Consider the following 23,594-nt stretch of genomic DNA (forward strand, 5'->3'; position numbering starts at 1 on the left):
TTATGTCTAAAACTTCAAGAGCCCCTTTCATAGTAGAATTGCTGAAAAGTGTCTCTGCTGGTCTCTGCCCTTTCCCTTGGCCCTCTCTCCATGCTGGTGTCAAGAAAGGTGATTTGAGAAGGTGAAGATGAATGGAAGTTGAGAGGCATTTCTTTTGGAGAAACATCCAATGGGTTTATATCAGGTGATAATCCAAGCATCTGTTTGCAGTTAGGCTATAACCCATCAAGGTTCTAGAGGTCTGCACAAGGAATAATGCAAATTCCCAGCCCTGATTTAAAGACTGGCAAATCTAATTGCAGTTATTTTTTACAGCATTTGTAAACATGATAAATTCATCTGTACTGGATAACATGTTATTTGATGTTCAGGTCCATACTCTGCCTTTACAAGGACCAATGAAGAGAATGGAACATAGACAATGATCTGTTAATAGACTAGCACAATACAGTGCTAGAACAAAACAATCAGAAAACTGTCCAAATTCAGACTATTTATCACACATGGACAAGAATCTGTATTTGGGGACATGTTATCACTGGTTTCTAGAGACAGTGGATTTAATAAAATCTGCCCCCAGAGAAGGGGTCCAATTTCCTCAATGCCCTCTTTATTACAGCATTAACTGTGAAAAGCAGTATAATAAAATAATCACAAATCTCATCCAGTGAATTATAGCTGACAGCATAACATGAAATTGAAGTTCTACAATAAAATCATATGACTGGGAATAACCTTCTCCACATCACCTGTTCCAGTCCACCAATGCATGTAATCACACTAGCATAAGGAGAGGATGGAAACATAACCTGGGGGTTAACTGAGGAACTATGGATTTGTTTCTGATTAGTTAAATCATTGCATTTCACATACTTTTGTATGCCTGACAAAGACTTTCTACATGCCAGAAAACACTTAATTTTTTTAAGCATAAAATTTGAACAGGAATGTTGCCATTTTGATAATACAGGGGGTAAAAGAAACAACAAATACATATCTGTCAACATCTTTAGGAGTAGAAGTGGAAATTTTAAGATTTACCTAGAATGTATTAATTCAACTTAATCAGGAACAGTGTCCAGTAATGTATCTATCCTGACCTATTTAGCGATCGCAGGAGTTTTACAATAATATTTTCCTTTTAATACCTCCCCTCACCCCCAGCTTTTAAACGCTTATCTGTCCCAGACCATTAACTTCTATTTCATTTAAACCAAGCCACTCACTATGATCGGTGCCCGTGATTTGGGCGAGGATGCGGAAGGAGCGGGACTGGGTGGTGCCTGTCCGGGGATGCCAGTCTTCCGTGTCTTCAATCAGGCGCTTCTTGCTGGCATCGCTGTGGGTGGGGGTGTGGTAAAACTCGGTGTAGGTATCCACGATGTGCTTCCGTGGGGGGCTGCGTCAAGCAGAAGAGACAGCAGTGAGCGAAAAGTTTGAGAGACCACCTGGGTTTGGGCAGCTACAAAGACACGGGCAGAACTGTGACTTTTCACAGCATTTAAAGGCAGCTTCTGCGTTTAAAGGCAGAAGTGCAGCAGTTCAGGCCCGCCTGAACACAGATTTAGTTCTCTGAACCAAACACAGCTTTATAATCACTCCAAGCCGACTGAAATATGTTTCGCTGATGGAACATTTGAAACAGTAAAAGACAGTATTATTGAGACATTTACATGTTTAAACTTTTACCGTTTTGGTGGGTTTTTCCTTGGTGATGACAGAGCAAGACAGCAAGAGAAAGTTTTCCACCATAAACAGGAAAAGGAGAAAAAGAAAACATGAAATAAAGTCAGAAAGGTGAAACAGAAGTGCAGCTAATTATTTTATTGAATTAGTTTTGAGAGAAAGGGGAATTAAAATCCAATTAATAGTGATATTCTCATTCTACCACTAAAACCACAGAACTCCCATACTTAAATGAAACTCGCAGGGATTTCCTTACAGGGATGAGAGGGGAGTTTGCCTCGGTAAAGCAGGGTAGTCTACCTTGTTCTGATCAGGTGCCTCTTGGCTCACAAGAGGCAAAGCACAGCTGTGTGCATGTGCAAGGGTCACACAGTACACACCAAGTCTTTTACACTTGGCAAAGCCTGGATCAGAACTAGGCCATTTGAAACCATAATGAGCACAATAAGGAGATACCCTCTTTGAAGGACAATAAAGTCGGGTGATTGTTTCACCTGGCAATTTTCCCTACAGTAATCTACATGCTCTTATCTCTCCCTGCACTAGCAGACTTGCAAGAATACAGGATTTTAAAGCTTTGGTTCCAGTAAGTGATACAAATAACATGTAATGGCACTGGTCAGTTTAGGAAAGGGAACAGAAGACTCAAACTATATAAGTAACTCCTAAATTCTACATTTGTTATTCCAAAGTATTCATCTTTAAGACCCTCTAAGTGTACATTTACTTTTACATAATTTACAGGAGAAAAGCTGCGTAAAACTAGCTCCTAAAACATAAAACTTCCAATAATTATTAAAAACCAAAAGTTTTTAAACCAAAAACTCAACAGAATGTTAAAAGTCCCTATTATTTTTCCTACTACTCCCTCTCTGTACTTTTAATGTCCAAACTATTTCTGGTGAAGAAAGGTGGAAAATATGAGTGAAAATTATGTTAACTGTTAACAAGTTAACTGTTAACAAGTAAGAATTAGTTCCATTCAATGGAATGCATTAGTAAATACTTACAAGAAGACTTAATACTTGAAAGAATGTGGAAGATATGATACAAAATTATATCAAGACACTGAATTTATTGAAACACAGCATTATTGAGGTACATGTATCACACATCAAAGTTCCCATCAGAGAGAGAGGTACAGAAACAAAGACAGTGGTATGTCCAGGATGGAGAACAAAAAGTACATAGAAAAATTAAGTAAAGCATCTAAAGAGTTAATAGCAAAAAATAAAATCTAAAAATTAAAACAGTAGTTAAAGGTGTGGAATACATGAAAATGTAATTATTTACATGCAGTTTACTGCATTCTAGCAACTACCTCAGTGAAATAAGTAGTCTTTCACATTTGTTGAAAGTGGTATAAAGGAAAAATCCAGCTGACTTCTCTTGTGAATCCTACTGGTCCCCTCTTTAAGGCTTAAGAGTCTACTAGTAATTACTTACTGAGGCAACAAGGTGGTGCCAGAGACAAAGGAAAATTCAATGAGACAGGCTCTCCCTTAACTCAGCCTTGAAGCAAGGGGGGAAAGGCCAATAAAACCTTAATCATTTAACATCCTGATATGCAAAAATCACAGTATATGGATGCTAGTTTTATTTTTCCTGTATGAATTCAGAATCCAGCCCTTCATTCTACCGTTTTCAAAGCAATGTTATTTTTATACTGTATTTCACCATTTACTAGTTGTATTACCAACACCAATGAACCATAAATGCACCAAGAATACGCAAACACCACACAAATGTTTTGTAGAATAAAAATAAGCTGCAAAATGTAGCACAGTGAAAAGCAAAATCACATCATGTCCGATGCAGACAAAATAATCTACTACACTAAGAAAAGCTGAAGCTGTTTTGCAAAATTTAAATATAAAACTCTGTAAGAGCTATAATTTTGCAAAACAAGAATACATGCTGGTTATTCCAACAGGAAAAATGACCATAATTCAAGTCCAGTGCTGTTGATACTAACTTTTTCGCTGCTGTTATCTGCAAGGGAAAAAAAAGTATTTGATGTGTTAATTCATTCTTTGCTTCTCAAAATACTACAGGAGTTTCCAAATCCAAGCTCTGGTAAAGCCATATATCACATAAGTCAAACTTACAATCATCAAGAGAACCTACAAGGGAAAATTTTAACCTACCTGCACTTAAAATGAGTGAAGTCTATGAACACCTTACCTGATTTAAGCAGCAGGCACATCTTCATGCAAGAGTCAGCAAGAAGGTCTTAATAAAAATGCAATTGCACACAGTCCAGTGAAGATGAATTGCTTGCTTTCTAAGCCAGGACTAAACAAGGAAAACAAAATTTCCTTTCCCATCCTGAAGTGAAGTTAAATAGTTTATATCCTGAATGTGGTTTGAGGGAAGCCAAAGGAAGGGAGGAAACTGTGAGTACAACAAGGTGCTTGTCTGAAGAACGGCATTTGCTCAGCATTGCCATCTATGAACAAGATACAAATTGCTTTTTTTGTTTGTTTGTTTTGAGAAAACGTATCATGTAAAACACAGAAGCAAAACGGAATTTATTTCAGACTTCAGTGTTTCTGATATTTCATAGATGCCAGTGATACAATTTTAAATGGGGATATAGTTTAACATCGCTGTAGAAATTTATTTTTTTTATATAAAACAGAGTAGTGTAGCAGTAGACTAATGCAATCATCTTAGTCGCTTTTGTCTTGTTTTTGTTTCATACCTTAGGACTGCAAGACAGTTAGACAGCCCAAACACACTATTATAAGAAAGATTGCAAAGTAAAGTAGGTTTTTACAGCTCTAAAATGTTTTCAAGCTTTCCCAAACTAAATCTGCAAGGCTGACAGTGAGACAGGGATTTCTTCACCTCTCAGCTGTGATCATTCATCCTCTTTGTAGGTATTATTCATCCTCTAAGTAAGGCAGGGCACATATTAGTGCTTACCCAGTCATCCTATCTTGGTTGTCAAATGCTTACTCTATGCCTGCAGCACTTCCTTTCAGGAGACCTACTTTTGTTGCTATTGTTCCTCTTTTTTAGTACTAATTGCTGGTTTTGAATACTCCTTACACAGTTATTTGTTAAAACACTATTCCTGGAAAGATAAGAGTCAGTTTCCTAAAGTGTATTCAACAATTCTACCAGCATTGAGCAAGTCCTTGGAATCTCCTGATTTCATACTGCATTCACTTCATACTTTCACTCACTTCTATGCAGAGTGGATTCCTGCCACCAGCTGTTTAAGAAAGGGCTGGAAGTTACCATGACTACAGTGTGATATAAAATGCATATGGACTGCATTTAATGAGTCCACATATGGAATATATTCATATTAAAATATAAAGGGAATAGGTACCTAAAGAAGTTTAGAAGCTCAACTCAAACTGCAATTTATCCATTATTTTAGTTGACATGGATGTTTACCTTTATGTAGGGTTCTTATATACTTTATATGCTGAGTGAGAGGCTATCAGAGGACAGAGCCACAAGGCCTACTCTTCCAGCATCTTTCATTTGCGGGATGGCAAATAGTAACCACACCTTTTAGGTTTTTAGCCCAGGCTTTAAATCCTTAAGGCTGCAGAGAAACCTACAGCTCCTCTCCTGCTCTTTTTATGATGTAATTCAACCTGCTGGACACTGCTGCTGGGAACAGAGGCCAGCTGGCATGGGACTGCTTGTGTTCAGCCTCCTTCTCTTCCCACAGCACAGCAGCCACTGGGATCCAGTCCCTGAGGTGCTGCAGCACCCAAACCCTGCCCTGGAATTTCTGGGAGAGATGAAGGCATCCCCAGCCAAAAACCTTACTGCAGGTCTGAGTTCCTAGGACTGCTGCTGAGCCAAATTTAACTTACTAATCTATTGTTTATTAGCCTATATGCTATGCCAGGTATAGTATGAGCCTTTCATGCTTCCCTACAGTTCCTTGAATGTTCAGTCTCCAATATCCACTGTAACGTACACAATTATTTGAATATGGAAATGAATCAAATTTTAAATCTGCACTGCTTTTTAAAGGTAAAGGTAAAATTTAAAGTTGAGGTATTTACATTATAGCACTGCAAAAAATCTGCTCAACCCTGACAACATCCTTGAATACATCTTAAAAAGTTTCTCCTGTGTTGTGCAGAGAAGTAATGAGACATCTGTCCCTTTGCCTCCCTTCTGGGACCTTTTTCCACCTTTTCTGCCAGGGCCACGATTGGTCTTTCAGAGCATCTGATTCCCAGCCATCCCAGTACCCACTGACACTTCTTGACAGACTGCTCTGCATTTTTAAGTGCCTGCTGCTTTCAGTCACTGTATTGGGCGTCAAAATACACAGTGAGACATGGACACTGAAATTAATACCAGGCTTGCTGTAAGGTCCAGAACACATTGCATAAAGCATTTTGTGGTCCTTGTTCAATTTAGCCGTGACACTCTGCAAACCGATATATCACTCATGAGAAAAATCATCACCAAAAGTCCGGCTTGGCCCTCTGAAGCATCTCTTTTAAAATGCAAGTTCCTTCTGAGGGATTTGCTTCCGGCAGTTAAATGATTTCTCCGAGTTGTGTTTTACTCAGCCCTTAAACAAGCCCAGTTTTTTTCCTGTGAGGAGCGACCCTCACAGCAAAAAAAAAAATCCCACCTACCCATTTTGTTGTTTACTCTCCCCCTGGTTTTCTCTGAATCCTCGTCGTGGCCCCTCGGCTACATCCTGGGCGCCGTCACCGGCAGAGGCGCTCGGGGCAGCGTTTTGCGCGGCGGGCTGCCATGGGACATTAACTGCAGGTTTAGCAGCGCTCGGCACAGGCGACCGCTGCTCAGGGTTAGGCTTGGTGTGAACATGCAGTCCGGGCGCGGCAAACGGGGCTGGGGCGGCAGCCGTCAGCGACGGAGCCGACGCCTGGGCCGGGGTGAATGCGGAGGACGGTGATGGGATGGAGGTGACTTTGGAGGAGGTTACAGCTCCAAACGGCCTTGGCGTCTTATTGTAAGCCACGCTCGCCGTGGCAGTGACTTTGGGTGCAACAGCAGAGGCAATGGGCACAGGCTTAACTACTTCAGTAGGTTCTCCCTATGTGAGATGAAAAAACAAAAAAAGAAACACACAAAACCACGCCAAACGCATGCACATTCCTCAGCGGGGATTTTCACTGTTCTCAGAGGAGATAACCCACCTAGCGTGAAAAAGGGAAGCAGAGAAGCAAGCTTTATCAAGACTGAAGCCATAAAATGTATGGAAAAACAATCCAAGCCATGCATTTTAGTAAAGGAAACGATCCAAACATACACAATCAATATGAAATTCTGCGATGCTGACCCCTCTCATCATATCCAAACCAGACACCCCACAAATCAAATTCAAGAGAAACTGAAAAACCTCTCTATTGCAAAACCCAGTGGGTAACTCATGTGGAAAAAAACTACTGTTTTTTATAAAAATTCATATTCCATCTCTCAAACCCAATTTGAGATATGCACGTTCCCCATACACGAATGGGCTGTGCACGTGTACACACACACTATACATACTGATCTGTTGGTAAGATCCTTAAGAACAGAACTAGAGCACATCGGTGTTCCCCAGTGTCTCCATATACCTTTGTCAGATTAATATATTCAAAAAACACGGGTTTGGTTTCTGTGGTTTTTTTGTGCTGGGATCCACATTTTAACATTGTGGTTCCCAAACTGTGGCCTTTCAAGTCACGGTCAGCAGAACAGTAATATACTACACATTATTTATGGTCAGCGGAGAGGATTTTAAAGTACAGGCTATTTATAAGTATTTTCAAGTTTGCAAACAGCTTTCTTATCAAAAAGGGAGGTTTGAAACTGTTGCATAGAACAAAACATTAGAAGAACTCAAGAACAAATAATTAATTCTCCAGGGCTTTAAGGAAAGTGAGGGGACTTGTTCTCGGAAACTGTAGTATTTGGATAAGCTTCTTTCAAATACAAAGAAAGATCTTAGTGTCCATTAAAACAAACAAATCCCCAAAAACAAAGAAAAGAAATCACCACCAAAATAAAGCCTACTCTGTTTCTCTCTTAGGTACAGAGGGAAAACATCAGAAATATCTTCCTAAAACAAATTTTCTGAGAGTTGGAAGATAACATTTATTCACTCTTTTTTGGTTTTTTTGGATAATCATTTGCCAGGTCTTTCCATTTTCTTTAGGAGCAGAAAAAAAGGTAACCACTCAAAGATCCAAATGCTGCAATACTCTTAATGTAACACATGGAAAACAAGCATCTTATACTGAAAGGAAAGTTTGAATGACAGTGCTTATCAATAACAGAGTTGGATAGATGGATATCAGTTAGTGCCACATGCTACATTTCTTCATTGTGAGGATGAACATACCTTTGGCACATTAATAAGATCGGGTTTTTGTACAGAAGCCACTCTGGAAGAGGAAAAACAAACATTATTGTAAAACCCAAATTCTTTAATGTTTAAGCATTTCCCTGTTCCACCTCACCACGTCCATCCACAGATATACAAAACATTTAATTTTATTTCCTCTAAAGGAACAATTCAAGTTAAACCTACAATACTGTTGTTCACACAAGGAAAAGGCAAAACAAAACTGAATTAATTTGTCCAGATACAACGTTAAGAACTCTGGCATCTATCATCAAGTACTATTTGATTTATAAATTCATAATTCTCTATCACCAGTTAGGAGACTTCAGCTCCAATTTGCTTGCTATTTTCTATCCTTTCACAAGAAACTCTGTCAAATAACTCAAAAGTTCAGGTCAGATAAATTGCATTTTAAATAGTACATAACCTATATACAGGGTTAAAACAGAAAGCTTCCTTTTAGAACAAAAACAAAAACCCTTCTGAGGAACTTAGCAAGTTAAATAATACAGAAACTTTTTGCACCGTCTTTGGTTTTCAAAAGTAAGGTTAATGTCACTTGAACTCTACAGTAGATGGCAAAAAAATTTTTCCTAAACAATGGGCACATTGAAACTACTATGGGGCGGTGGGAAGGAAAGGAAGTATCACAATGGAAATGATTAAGTAGATAAAGAGTTGATAGATTTTGTTACACCTGAAGTGAAACGGCAATGTGTTACAGGTAAAAGACATCTTACTTGATCGAGCTTTTTTCGGATTTGAGTATAATTGTATGCAAAAATACACATGCACACACTAAATTATAAATATATATTAAAAATATGATACATTAATGTTTTGCTTGAAAACATTGCTGCTGATACACTTGAGTGTTTTCATGCTGTTCTGATAAAAAGTGGGTTCTCGACACATTTCAAAACATTTCTGGCCATATTTGGTGGCTGCTCAGAGAAGCAGTCACCCTTAATGATCCAAGAACCACCAATCGTATCCTGCCTGAAATCACACAACCCTGATTTACAATATGGCTTTTGAACAACTGAAAAACTGTAGCTGGATTCTGATTTCCAAAAGATAATTTGCTAGGGATGTAAAAAGGTTCATTTAATTGGACATCAGCTAACAGAGGCTACAATTTTAAAAACATTTCTATTGTATAAACCAGCTTTTCAATTTTTACCAGGAGAACATGGAGAGCTAGTATTAGGCACACTTGTTACCTTTAACTACTCCTTTTTTAATTTTCTGTTTTGTCCTCTTTATTTTTTTCCCCTTCTTTTTACTATTTTGTTCACAATATTTACTCCTTTCCTGAGAGTCATTTGGCCCTCAGCGCTCATCAGATTCCAGCAACAGGAATCCTGCTGCAGGTTCAGCAGTTAACTTACAAAAAGCAAAATACATATAATCCAGATGCTACGTTGACAGGGGAAAAAATAAAAAAAAAAGGAAAAAATGCATAGCAGGAGAAGATCATCTTCTGCACTTTGGCTTCACCACTTGTGCATCGCTGCTGACACACATTATGTCCACATCAACAGCAATTCTCAACAGAGAGAGGGTTTTGTCCGCTCTGGGGAACAGGGCCATTCTCCCCTTTCCCACAGAGCGTGCAGCCTATGAAAAGCCTGACCTCCAGCCCTCCACAGCACTAGGGTGCATCATTAATCACTCCTAATTGCAGAGTTGTCAATTTGCAGCAACAAAAGCAACAAGGAGGAAAAAAAAAAAACCAATACATATGGAAACTTTTCTTTTTTTTTTAAGACCAGAGTTAGAAGGAAACGTGCATCTGGCTTCATATCTTACATATACTTTTTTTTCCAATAAAGTAACTTGAAATGTTTTATGTATTAATTAAGCTGATCCAACAGGAAGATGTAGGAAGACATTTATTATTCAATCCAACTACCATATTTCACGCTTGAGAAAAAAAGCTTCTCTTTGCTAATGCTGGGCCTTGAGTTTCAGTCTTATAAAAGGAACATACTTAATTTTTTTTTGTTTTTACAAAATAATCAAATTTGAGTTTGCAATGGATGAGATTGCTCTGCATTCATCGGTACAGCACTGAGCAAAAATTATTTTAAACCGTTATTACCGGATGACCTGAAAACACACTTTTCAAAATTCATCTTCAAAAATGTCATACAAAAAGAAAAAGAAGGAAAAGGTGAAAAAAAGACTAGATAATCAAAATGTTCAAAATGTTCAAAATGTTCCTTTTAAACAGTGGAGGCAGACAACATAACGTTACTTTATTTCCCTCGCAAACATACTTGAAACAAGGACATGAATTTGTGTGCCCCAGACATACTTCAAGCAGTTTAACTTGGCCTTGTTGACTTCAGACTATAATCAGACTAAAATCTGTGATTTATCCTGTATTGTAAAGAGAAAATGCTCACCCAGCAAACTGAGCCACTAAGATCATAATGTGAAAAATGCACAGTGGTTAGACAAGACAGTACAAAAGGAAATGCACACTTCAAGCTGAAAAGCAAAACACATCCAACACACACATTTAAGAAAATTCCTTCTTTGGGGCTATTTCCTTTAAGATTTTCATAGATACCACCAAATTGCATAGCCAAAACATAATTAAACTGCAGCATCTTTTACATTTTGTAGCTGTTAGCACTTAATTTGCCACCTAGCAATTAAACATACTAGGATTTCATGCTGATTTGGTCCCATTGAACGTATGAATAACTGATGATAAAGGTTTTCCGAATGAGATGACACACTTGCCCTGTTACTACTTACTAAAAAAAGCAGTATAGCTTGAAGAATGATATTTTCTGAATGATTTAAAACTAGCAGTTCAGCATACTAGTTTATGCAATACTTTCAATAACATACAAACAAAGCAAAGACATAAAAGCTCAGTATAAAGGCTTATTATAAACAACTCACACAAAAGACCTTGGCAAATGGTTACAGTATCAACCTTCATAGGAATTATTATAAACAATAAAACCAGAAGCAGCAGCCATCACTTACTAATATACTAATACTGAAAATAGAAGTGCACAAATTTTTTGCACAGGATTCTACATCAAAGTCATTTATTCTTTCTGTGGAGGGGGCGGAGGGGGCAAAGCTATATTTAGCTTGTGTAAACAGGTCATTTCAACCAAACATGATAAAATTTGCTGTCTAAACATACCACAAGCTGTTCCTCTCTGATGAATACTTTCATGACATTTAATGCAATTCAAAACATTCCAACTTCCAGCACAGCCTTATTAGGAAAATGAATTAGTCCACTCTTCATTGTAAGCAATATGCCCAGCAATAACTATTCATTCTTTAAATTCTCCTATTATTCATTCACTTTCCAAGTATTTCTCCCATTATAAAAAAAAGACCCAAGCAATCTGACAGAACCCTTCTGTAATTACTAAAGCTAAAGCTACAGTTCTTCATGCTTCAGCAGGGAATACACCATCTGCAGAGACTGATCATCAATGAAAACTCTGTTATCTTCATAATTAGCATTATGGAAGCAAGCTCAATGCAAGGCAGGACGTTTTTGGACAAATCTCAGCTGTCCTGTGTGTATAATCACACAACAGAGGCCCAAACCCTCAGCCAGTAAATCCCTACATCTTCACTGAACCTAAAATCCAAAAGACATTTCAGAGTCGTCTCTTTCCTGAACTGCATTGAAAGCCCCATCATCCCCTGTCCTTCTGCTCCTAAGTCAAGGGACTATAATGTATTCAAAACTTAAAAGACTGATGCAAAAAATCAATTGGAAATTCACAAGAAGGTAACTGTGCTTACATAAACTCCTCTGTAAACAAGGGGAGCACACAATACTGGTATTAACAGTGCGGTTTTCACATCTCTGTAACTTGAAGAATTGCCTAAACTCTGGTGTGAGATACAAGAAGCTGCAACACCTTCATTGAATTACAGAATCATCTCGGTTGGAAAAGATCTTAAAGATCGAGCCCAACCATAAACCTAACACTGTCAAGTCCACCAAATGAAGCTAAAGCTGAAAAATTTTCCACAAAACTTTATTTGTTGTTCTGAACTGAACCTTTCTAACAGAAGGATGGAAAAAAGGAAGGATTCCCTTCCTATTCCCTGTCCTGTCCCTCTCATTTCAAAACTAACTCCTTTTTCTTAGCTGATCAATCATCAGAATACAGGTTTTGGCAGCAGATGCTACACCCCTGAAAAGCCAATGGTCACATCTTCCTTCCAAAAACCTGATCTTTTAGTGGTTTTGCCATTGTAGTCTGCAGTTCTGTTGGTTAGCTTCATTTTGTTTCTGGAGAACACTCAGTAGACAGGGCAGGAAGCTAAATAAATTTGCCTTTCATAAATTAGCCAACTCGTGGAATAAAGATGACAAGCAGAAGACATTTAACATATATAACAAGTCATGACTTTCACTAGGGGTTATCTGAATAATAATAAATGTAGACACAATTTAAAGCACAGAAAAAAGAATAATCAAAATATATGTATTTTTTTCCTTAAACACAAGCCCCTTCTTTATCACAGACATAATTAATTTTTTACCAACCTTGCTCTGACTCACAACAATAGAAAAACAAGAACATTGTTAAGATTGCTTCTTGTTGCAATTCATACAGCATCCAAAATGGTTTCCTTACACACACTAATATAACATACAACTGCATTTCCCACAGTTTTGTAGAAAGACACACTGCCCCAGGCAACACCAGTCGGTAAATCAGCACTTCAGCAATCTTGCCAGGACATGCATCTGCAGCCTTGAGATTGCAAACCTGTCCACATCCCAACACATGGAAAAGTAGAGGTAGCAAAATTATCATTAAGTATGACTCAATGAAAATTGGAATCTGTTGCAGCCATTGCAAAAAAAGAGATGACTCTTTTTTTTCTGCCTAAAGAGACGCAACAATGTTTTTAAATCTCTAGTCTGTCATCATACTTACTAACATCTCAACAGATGGCTGTCAACATTTTATTTCATCAGTCATTCTCTTTTTTCTAGTTTATTATTTTAGTTTACTTTTTGTTGAACATACCAAATTATGTCAAATAATGTTAATTATAATCAAACAATGCAAACATCAGTGCTGACTGCCTGCTTAGAGGAGCAAATGGCAATTTCAAACCAGTGATACAGGAGAGAAAAGATGGGATGCAAAATGGTACTTCAGATACGATACTTCTCCAGGAGTCTTGGTACTAACATCTCCCTCTGCAAACTAATTCTTACATTAAAAATGCACTCTTTCTCCTCTTACCCTACAAAACAGAGTCTGTTAACCCATGATAATTCAAATTCTCATGATTATTCAATACGACATATCAAATCAGGCTGGCAAATGGTCACTAGTGTAGTTCCATAGGGCTCCATTTTAGACTCAGTGCTCTTCAACATCTTCAAAAATGACTTGGATGCAGGACTCGAATGTATACTAGGTAAGTTTGCTGATGATATTAAACTGAGGGGACTTGGGGGTCCTGGTCAACAGCAAGTTGAATATGAGTCAGCAAAGCCCTGGCAGGAGGGCCAACCGTGTCCTGGGGGCATCAGGCAAAGCATCGCCAGGCAGTCGAGGGAGAGGATTGTCCCGTTCTGCTCTGCACTGGGAATATTGTGTGCGGTTTTGGGCACCACAATATAAGAAAGATATAAAACTGTAAGGGAGCATCTAAAGGAGGGATACAAAGACAGTGAAGGGCCTTTAGGGTAAGCCATATGAGGAGCACCGGAGGTCACGTGGCTTATTCAGCCTGAAGAAAAGGAGACTGAGGGTAGGTCTCATTGCAGGTACAACTTCCTCATGAGGGGAAATGGAGGGGCAGGCACTGATCTCTTGTCTATGGTGACCAGTGACAGGACCCAAGGGAATACCATGAAAGTGTGTTAGGGGAGGTTTAGGTTGGATTATTAGGAAAAGGTTCTTCCCCCAGAGGGTGGTTGAGTGCTGGAACAGGCTCCTCAGGGAAGAAGTCACAGAACCAAGACTGACAGAGTTCAAGGAGTGCTTGGACAATACTCTCAGGCACACAGTGTGATTCTTAGCATGATCCTATGCATGGTCAGGAGTTGGACTTTGATGATCCTTGTAGGTGTCTTTCAACTCAGGACATTCTATGATTCTATGATTAAAACGCAAACAGTGTGAGACACAGTAGTCTCATCATTAATAAAATACTGAAGGGTTTCTGTGGGTGCTCTGTTTGTATGTGAAATCTCAGAAAAGGATCTCTTCTGTCCAATGAACCACTTTAAACACCTAATAACTTTTGGGCTTGATGTACTTTGAGGAGGTATATTTAATGGAGTATACTGAGAATGCTGGTATTTATGTCTTGTCAGAATAGTACATTGAGATAATATTTCATTAAATTCAGCCTGAGAATATTAGTTCATGTGTCACTCTCAAAAAATTTCTACACTTTCAATAAGTTTAGAGGGGGAGAATTTGCATGCTAGCATTTTACATTTGATATACACTATATAATACTTTCACATCCTCACACTGTGCGCTCCCCCAGCACACCAGATTACAATGAAGCACTAGGTCAGGTGAAAGAAAGAAAAATTATGTTCTTGCTTTACTGTCTGTTTGATAGTTGGCCAAATCAAATTTAGGTGTCCCCCTCTTTAGTTTAAATAAGGTTTGTGATATCATAATTGTGTGTTAAAATAAACAGTGCTGATATTTTAGGAAAGAAAAAAATCTGCCCTCTGCTTTGGTATTCCTACCCACAAAGGATTAGTTGTTTTTAAGACCTCCCAAAGACAACCACTGCTCATAGCCTCATTCCTGTGGTCTGTGGCAACCCTACCAAACGCATTTATAAAGAGAATTTAAGTGCAGGCAGATAATATTTTATTCTACTACAGCAAAACCAAAAACCAAACAAAAAGCTAGGGAAAAATACCAAGGAATTTATCTCACTTACCTTCTGGCTGTCAGAGGCTTTAAAAAACAAGTTTCTTGCTTCCATGAAGGAAGAAGGTTTAGAAACCTGGAGATCCCATGCATATGGTTAGCACTGGACTGGGAAGGCATGTCTGTACATACCTGCCCACAACTCCCCTGATTAGAGCCCAAGCAGGTAAAGCATCCCCAGTACCAAGTATGGATGATGCCTTACAATCCTGTAAGGCAGATTGCTGTCAGTTGTCCTAGAAAAGCTATAAACAGCCTATATACAAGTGGTAGCTTAGAGTTTCTAAATAATTGAGTTTGGTAAGCAGGACTCCCATCTTGTCACTGGGTGGCTTCTCGCAAGCAACAGGAAAACTTCTGGTTTGTATATAAGACTTCCTTATACCTTGCCTTCAGTGACAGAGATAATTTCTATCAGCTATGTCTTGCTATAAACTCGATTTTTTCTTTTCTTTAAGCTTCTAAAGCTGTCTTGCTAAGTAAGTATCCACATAACAGCTAAGTGCAAATAACAAGATAAAACAACTATATCCGGGCTTTTAATGAAGTATAATTTACACATTTGATTTTCTTTATGAGTGCTTATTAGATAGTAATTCTAACACAGCAAGCTACCTTTAAAAATAGCCATCTTAATGAAAAGCATAGGTCTAAATGACTTGCAGATCTAGTCCCTCCTCCAAAATTCTTAGGGGAAAAAAAAAAGAAAAAGGGCCCAGCTTCATGTTGACTTCAATCTGTCATCAAATCTAGGTTATAATTTAAAAGATTCAAAACTAAGCACTGAATTATTTTTTCCAGTGCTTTCCACAATATGGTGAGTAATGTTTAAATTACCTCCTTTGTTTAAAACATAGCCCAAAGAAACTTGAAAAGTGTAGTCATATCTATTTTAGCTGGAAATTCACCACAAACAGCTTCCCATCCCCAACATGTCCTTATTTGGTACTTTTATTTTTTTTTTCTCCTTAAGCATGTCCGTGGGAATGAACATTTTTTTTTTTCGAATGAAGAATCTGGCAATTTAGAGAGCCACAAGATTATTGTATTTTAGTCCTTATGGGAGCTAAGCACACCTCTCGTCTGTGAAGCAGCTCACCCATTCATTGCTTCCAAAAATTCTGAGGAGGTTAGTAAAAGTGTAGTTAACCAAACAAGACAAAAACTATTTCTGAGGTGTCAGGCAGCAATAGCAGAGAAGAGCCTCATCCTTCACTAGGATCATCAGCATGGGAAGCACTGTCACCCACCCAGACTCCAGAAGCACTGTCCAGGCATCTTTGGCCAAATCCCAGCTGCCTCCTAACACCTTCTGCTTCTTATTGACTTACAATGACAGGGGAACAATATGAGCAACCTAATCCTACAACTTCTGAATTTCCATCTGCTGTACATCATCCCAGCCATACCATGCGGACATGGAGAGAACCCACTGCAATTGCATGGCTGTCAGGAAAATTGCTGAGCCTGGGGCTGGTCAAGAAAAGCCAGGGACACCAATAAAGAAACATGATGCTAAATCTATTTAAAAGGATGAACTTGTGTTGGTTTTGCTATGGGTTTAATTATTTCCAATTAAGGTCAGGAATATCATTAAGCATTTGTCTGACTTCTCAGTGGGACCCACCACTAAACCAGCCAACTGTCTTTACTATTCAGCCCCTCACATACCTCTTTCCTCCCTCCCATGTCACCCCAGCAGCAAGAGTTGAATATCCATCCTTGAGGTGCATGAGCACAGGACCTGACTGGCAAACTGCCACAAAAACTACCACGGGCACTGCAGCCAGCACATAGCTGAACAAGTCTTCTTTGCAGGTGTATTTGAAGGGGCTCCCACAGGCTGTCTCCAAAGAGGACACCACCACAGGTGGTAGTGGCTCTGGACAGCAGAGCTGAAGCACCATAAATCACATGACAGAATTATTACAGGATCAATTTAATGACCATATACTTGCCAGAAGCTGTTAATTTTGCCACTACAGATTCTTGCTTTTGTTGCACTGTATCATTTCCATGTATTGTTTATATGGTTATATATTTAAGGTCACTGGCTTAGCAGCATGTATTGCAGGTCTAACATGCTAAGGAAAGCTATTTATGTCTCAACATGGCTGTCTACTATAGCTTCAGATATCTAACAACTTCAGTTTAGAGGTTTCCTTACATGACTTCTTTCAACTGTTGCATCAAGACCTCAAGTTAGCCTGGCCAACAGGTCTCACCACACCTTTAAGGGAAAGGGAAGTCAAAGATCAACTGCCAGAGTATGAGCTGCACCTATAAATTGTTCTGTTTACTGCAAAAGCTAAGCAAGACAAATTGGAAAGCAGCAGTGATCTCAAGTAGTTAATTTCTGTAGTCAATAAGCTGGCCAAGGAACCAATTATACCGGATACTAACACTGGTTAAGTAAAGGTGCATAAACCACAGTTCTATAATTCTTCTGTTGTTTGCAACAACTGTGAAAGAAGAGAAAAATTAATAATCCCATCTGCCTCCAACTGATCCAGCTAACAAGTTTTTCCTTCCCACAGTCTAGTTTTGGAAAAAGTATCTTTCATCCCCCTCAGCTCAAAATATTTAGAGGATAACATTCACAGCACACTTACAGCATATGAAGCAAGTAACTGCTTTTGTAGGCAACTAATCACTGATGCAAAACAGATGCAAAACATCTCATGGTCACAAAACCTGTTGGGATTTGTCACAATTCTGCAAACATTACTTTTGGTTTGCCCTATAGCCGAAGTAAGGGAGCAATGTTTGACAGGCACAATATGTGTTTTTATTACCTCATGGGGTTTTGTGGTTTTGTGCCACAGACATGACTTTCTACTGACAATACCCTGGAATTTTTCAAAGGCAGTAATTTTTCAAAAAAATGGATTGAAACAAGCCCTCAAAATGGTGCAGCAGTGAAAGTCAGCTATTAATTATAAGCTCAAGTCTGCAGATACCGCTTACCTTTTTATAAGCTGGTGTAACAGATACATATCTAGTTGTTAAACTTGCAGTGATGGATCTCAATTTGTATTTAGCATTTTTTCACACCTCTAGAATATCCTGTGTACCTGAAAACCTCTCTGCTTTTCCCAGCATTACCAAACATCCTATCTTTCTTATGCTGTTACACTTTCATGATGCTACTGCTATCTTTCAGGAAGACACTTATTTTCCAAACAGACAGTCATTAATTTATTCTCATTTCACCCTTTACTAGAGGAAGGTAGTAAGAGTTAATGAGTCAGGGCACTACAGTTTTGATTCTCAACAGCTGAGAACTTGCATGGTAGAGGACAGGTTTTATTTAACCAGTGTCTCATTTTTTCCTGTGGGCTGATGCTTAGGAACAGTTTATCTAACAACACTTGTCAGTTCATGTATTTATTTGCCTTCGGTTTGTTTTTATTTTTCTACTCTTTACATCCCACATGCACAGAGGTGCAAAATTAACTATCTGAAATTGAGAAACTAACCAGTTACCTGCATAGGTGCTAAATATTCACACTATTTATCCAATTCAAGCTAACTAGAACTATTTTCAGTATATGAAGGGCATAGTCCATATTTAAACCACGTAAGCTTCTTTTAATCCATTTAGAGACAACTGTCCCTTGACAGATCACCACATATCCTTTTATAATTTAAGAATGCCTGCAAGTTAGCATCATAAACCATGCATGTTGGAGAGATGTGTTTTTCAAAGGAAAGCAACAGGTGGGGAACCCAGTCTGCATTTGAAAAACAAAAGTGTAAATAGAGACAAGCAACATCATTCGTGGCACCCAGATAATGAAAAATGGACACAGATTGCTCAGTGGACTGAGATAAAAGGGACTTGGGCATCTCTAGGTACTTTATCAGATTTTGAGCCATATAGAACCCATAGTAGAGAGAATGATGAAAATTATTTCTTTCCCATTCTTAACCTTGCTTCTGTTATCTCAATGTTGTCAAGTTTCAAAAGAAGATTTTAAGTAAGTGCCATTAAGCATGTCCCACAATCCAGATAATACCACATACTACCTCCTACATTTTTCTGAAAAGGGGGACAAAGGTTTCACTCTCAAATATATTCACATACTATTCAAATTCACAGGCAAGGAGAGTAACATTTTCAGAAATGTTTAAACTTTCCAAAATGCAAGCTTTTCCATTTATCCAGACTTGGCCAGGAGCGCAGGAAGCACCGCTGCTGACGCATGACTGCCGAGCGACTGCCAAATCCCAAGGCTACTTCAGGTTCTGGCAAGTAAACCAACAGGGCTTTAAAAACTTTTTGATCAGAAATCTTTTGGACCTGGGTCAAATGGCTATTCTTCAAGCTCACAGTCTTTCTGGCAATCTCACAAAACTATTGAATTCAATGGACACTTGACTTAACACTAGCATTGGACACTCAAAAGCAGCAGAAATAAAGTTTTGCCTAACATTTGCAGGGAGTAATTGTTTTCTTGACTTTTTGATATCTTTCTAAAAACACTCATCTGTATGCAACTAGCATACAAAAGAAAAAAAAAAAAAAAAGATCAGTGTCCCGAAGCACTACAAACAGTACAGTTATGCCAGTCTCAGGAAGTCTTTAATCAGGGTCTTTGTAAATTAGTAGCACAGTCAAAATCAGATCTGTGTTGCTGTTTAGGAAATTACAGTGCACACAACGCACATCAGACTTTCAAAGCAAAGCTCCTCATGCCAAGCATGAGCTTCCCCTGTATTTCCTACTCTGAGACCTTGACAGCTTTGCTCTTGGTCTCCTTTTTATAACATAACTTTCTACAGTTGAATCAGAGGCTGCCGAAAACTTCCTCTAATAAAAACCCCAAGGGAAAAACAAGACACAGGCAGCATGATGACAACAATGATGACAAGACTGGTTTCCATCACAGTGAAAGAATTTCTTGAACTTCATGTTCCAGTCCTCAAATACTGACTGGCACAAAACATGCCCCAGCAACAGGCACAGAATAACATTAGCTGTTGCTAGCAATTATTTTTGGACCTGCGCACTGGCATGCTAGCAGAGGCTAGAGCACCCCCAGGATTCTTGTCACCATTTTGTAACTGGTTTGTTACCATGTTAGGCTGGGCATGAGCCAGCAATGTGCACTTGCAGCCCAGAAGGCCAATCTTATCTTGGGCTGTATCAAAAGCAAGTGTGGGCAGCAGGTTGAGGGAGGTGATTCTGCCCCTCTACTCTGGTGAGACTCGACCCAGAACACTGCATCCAGCTCTGAGGTCCTCAGCATATGAAAGATGTGGATCTGTAGCAGTGAGTCCAGAGGAGGGCCACAAAGATGATCAACAGGCTGGAGCACCTCTCTTATCAGGAAAGGCTGAGACGGTTGGGTTGTTCAGCCTGGAGAAGAGAAGGCCCTTGAGTGACCTTATTGTGGCCATTCAGTATTTGAATGGAGCCTACAAGAAAGATGGAGAGGAACTGTTTACAAGGGTACATTGTGATAGGACAAGGGATAACCGCTTTAAACTGAAAAAGAGTAGTTTTAGACTGGATCTGAGGAAAAAATCTTTACTGTGAAAGCAGTGAGGCACTGGAACAGGTTGCCCAGAGAAGCTGTGGATGCCCCATCCCTGGAAGTCTTCAAGACCAGGTTGGATGGAGCTCAGAGTAACCTGGTTTAAGTGGTTTAGGCCCAGGAAAGGGAGGTAGTTGGAACTGGATCTTTCAGATCCCTTCCAAGCCAAGACATTCTATGATCCACAATACTGTGATAAGGTATTTCTGTAGCAGCACTGTATATTTCACAGATATAGCTAAAGCCTGTGGGGAGGCAGCACTGTACACACAAGCACTGTACAACTTTGTTACAGTGATGTTTGCTTGCTTGAGGCGTTAGATTATTTTTGTATATGTCTATAGGTCTCCTTATATCAGGTGCTCCCTTGATAAAATATAATCAAGGACTGATTTTCTCAAATGATTGCAACCCAAATGAGTCTTTGTATCCCTAAAAAAGCATCCACATATACCCAGGAGTAATTTGGACCAAATACATGTATTTGGGGTGTGAAGGAGTTTCAACAGCTGCATTGTTGCGATGTAGCTGTTCACAATTACTGGCATACACTGTGAGGTACTTCTGATTACTGTGTGTTTAATCTATATATAAATGCATTATTTTGCTACTCAAAAGCTTGGCATTGAGATGGTATCTGCAAAGCTTCAAAACTGATGTCTGCCTGCGATGCCCCAGCTGGCTATTTCAAAGTGTGCCAACAGAATTAAAATATCACTAAAGATCATGGCACTCTGAGGTATCTGCGTTATTTTAAGAAGTGAAGATAAGCTGTGGCCAACTTCACATTGTTCCCTTAAATCTTTCACTCAATATATACAGACACAGCTTAAAATAAATATGCAAGGTCAATAGCATCACAATTTACATGCTAGCTAACAAGCCCCTGAACTTTCAAAAAGGTATTGTATGGGTTGCACAGGTTAAACCAGAAGTAGCTAGAAACGTTTCACTTCAGACTATGAATGGCAAATTGCCACCAGTCATACAGGAGAACCTACACACGTTTCCAAAGCTGTTAGCAAAAAAAAAAAAAAAGTCTGCTATTTGAGAACAGATTTGGGGGAAACATTTCAGTTATTTACCTGAAATACAAGAACTTTGAAAGCATTGGCTCGTTGACTGCAGAAAATATTAGTTACAAACAGTTAGAGCCTAATTTAATAATGAAAATTATAGTTATATGGATGCTGTTTTACCAAAAGATATTGTCTTGATAAGCCATGAGGAGGAGTGCAACTCCATAGTCTACTACTTGAAGGGTTTTTTTCATGGGGAAAAAAAGAAGTCATGGGTCTCAGCTGCTTCCTACAACATCATTTAGGCATGAAAATTGCACTTCTTGATTGACCTGTTTGGGCAAAGATGAAAAGTTCAACTGTCCAGACATCTTTTCTTAATAACACATTTATGTTAAGCAGGGCAGTGGCCAATATAATTTTTCTTGGCCCAACTGCTATCTCCAAGAGGAAACATCCATGAACAAGGAGAAAAATATATCACTGATTTGTGAAAGACTTAAGATTTCTGCAGTCATTTGCAAAAATGAGAAAGCATTTCTTTACAGCCCTGAAAAATATTCTGTGTAGTTACACAAAGCTTGGGTTGGGTACCCTGGTTTGGAAACCAAGGTAGTGCTGGCTATCTTCTGGTCTCCACATGTGATATCCCACAGTCATCTTCACTCCAGCAGTCACATGCACAGAGCCTGACTTTTGGAGAGTTCTCACCAGGGTTGATCCTTGCCTACCCAAGCCTTTCATACAGGTTTGACCAGCCTCAGAAATACAGAGAGTTTGAAATGATTGTGACTACAAGAGCCCCCTAATCCCACACTGAAAGGTTTTCATATCTACCATCACAGAAATCTGATCATCTTCTGGGTCCCGCACAATTTTGCCAGTTTCTGCCCATTTCTACCAGTTTTTCCTTTTGCCTCCCTGTCTGACCATAAGCAATCTACAGTGACAGCAGGGAATAGTATTAGACCAATAATTCCACACACTGTATTTCCATTTCCTTTTGTTTTACTCACATGTGTAGCAGCTATATCTGACAAATCCTCTTTAGGAAGAGCAACTTAAAAGCAAACAAACAAAAAAGTCACAAACAAACAAACACCACTCAGACTGATAGACAGGCAAGAAAAAAAAGAATGCTGAAAATGTCAAGAGGTAACAACTTGGTGACTTCTCACAAGAAGAGTTTTCCATGGAGTTAAAAAATTACAAAACCAAACAGCAGGAACATGGTGAATCATGAGAAGGATCAGATGAATTCTTTGCATTTTTTAAGAATGAAATCATTTGGGCGAATTATACAATGAACAGGGTAGTCAAGAGTAAAAATTTAATGTTTGTAATAACTCCAGCTCACCCTCATACTTTCTTTTGGCCTCACCCACAGTGCACAGCTATTCACGATATCTCGTCTTAACAAAGAGTCATTTTCTAGTGCTAATGTATTGGAGGGAGAAAAAAAAAAAACACCTCAGTGAAGAAAAGCATAATGATCAAAATAATGATCAAAATGAAAAGAGTAGCTTTAAAATAAAAATTTAACATAAGATTATATCCTCAGACAAAGCCACATAGAAGTTACAACCTTCTTCATCTCTCTTTTGCAAAGAAAGAAAAGGAAAACAAAAGGAATAGTTTCACAGTGTCCTTTCTTCAGATCTTGATCAAAGATGTTCTCTATCTGCTAATTACTGGTTTATGGCAGAAATGGTTCAGGTCCAGCCCTGCAAAGTATTACATTTCTCCAGGAAGGCTGCTTAATGCCTCAGGCTCCATCATCTTTTATAGCAGATGAAGTCCTTCTCATTAAACAAAGAACTGTTTTTTCCCTCCACATTAAGAGAAATTCACAATTTTATAACCATATTTTATTTCAAAATTTATTTGTTATTTCTACTATAAAAATAAACACATAAGTTTGGAATCCATCTTCCCTACCAAGATATGTCTACCGGATTAAACCATTAAACCAATTAATGATTTCTCCAACCTTCCCTTCACGTCCCTAACCGGCCTTAAAATTATCAACAATAACATTGAATTGATATATCATTAATTTCAGCACTGGCATACTCCCTCCACTCAC

At 38.7% G+C, this 23,594-nt stretch overlaps 1 protein-coding gene across 12 annotated transcripts in view; it reads right to left on the bottom strand.

The window, feature by feature from the left end:
* Positions 1 to 23,594, bottom strand: part of PDLIM5 (PDZ and LIM domain 5) — a 126,635-nt gene that overhangs the window by 47,737 nt on the left and 55,304 nt on the right. For 5 of the 12 annotated variants that reach the window (XM_051789764.1, XM_051789762.1, XM_051789763.1 and 2 more), the window contains 4 exons: positions 8,027 to 8,069; positions 6,309 to 6,733; positions 1,690 to 1,707; positions 1,227 to 1,399 (listed from right to left, as the gene is read on the bottom strand). In XM_051789764.1, coding sequence (XP_051645724.1) covers positions 1,227 to 1,399; positions 1,690 to 1,707; positions 6,309 to 6,733; positions 8,027 to 8,069 — 659 coding nt within the window. Of the gene's footprint in view, positions 1 to 1,226; positions 1,400 to 1,689; positions 1,708 to 3,661; positions 3,679 to 6,308; positions 6,734 to 8,026; positions 8,070 to 23,594 lie in introns of all 12 variants that reach the window. The other 7 variants (XM_051789766.1, XM_051789771.1, XM_051789767.1 and 4 more) reach the window with 5 other exon arrangements.

Source organism: Manacus candei, unplaced genomic scaffold (assembly GCF_025592945.1).
Source record: "Manacus candei isolate 608988 ecotype Guabito, Panama unplaced genomic scaffold, ASM2559294v1 h1tg000028l, whole genome shotgun sequence".
Taxonomy (NCBI): domain Eukaryota; kingdom Metazoa; phylum Chordata; class Aves; order Passeriformes; family Pipridae; genus Manacus; species Manacus candei.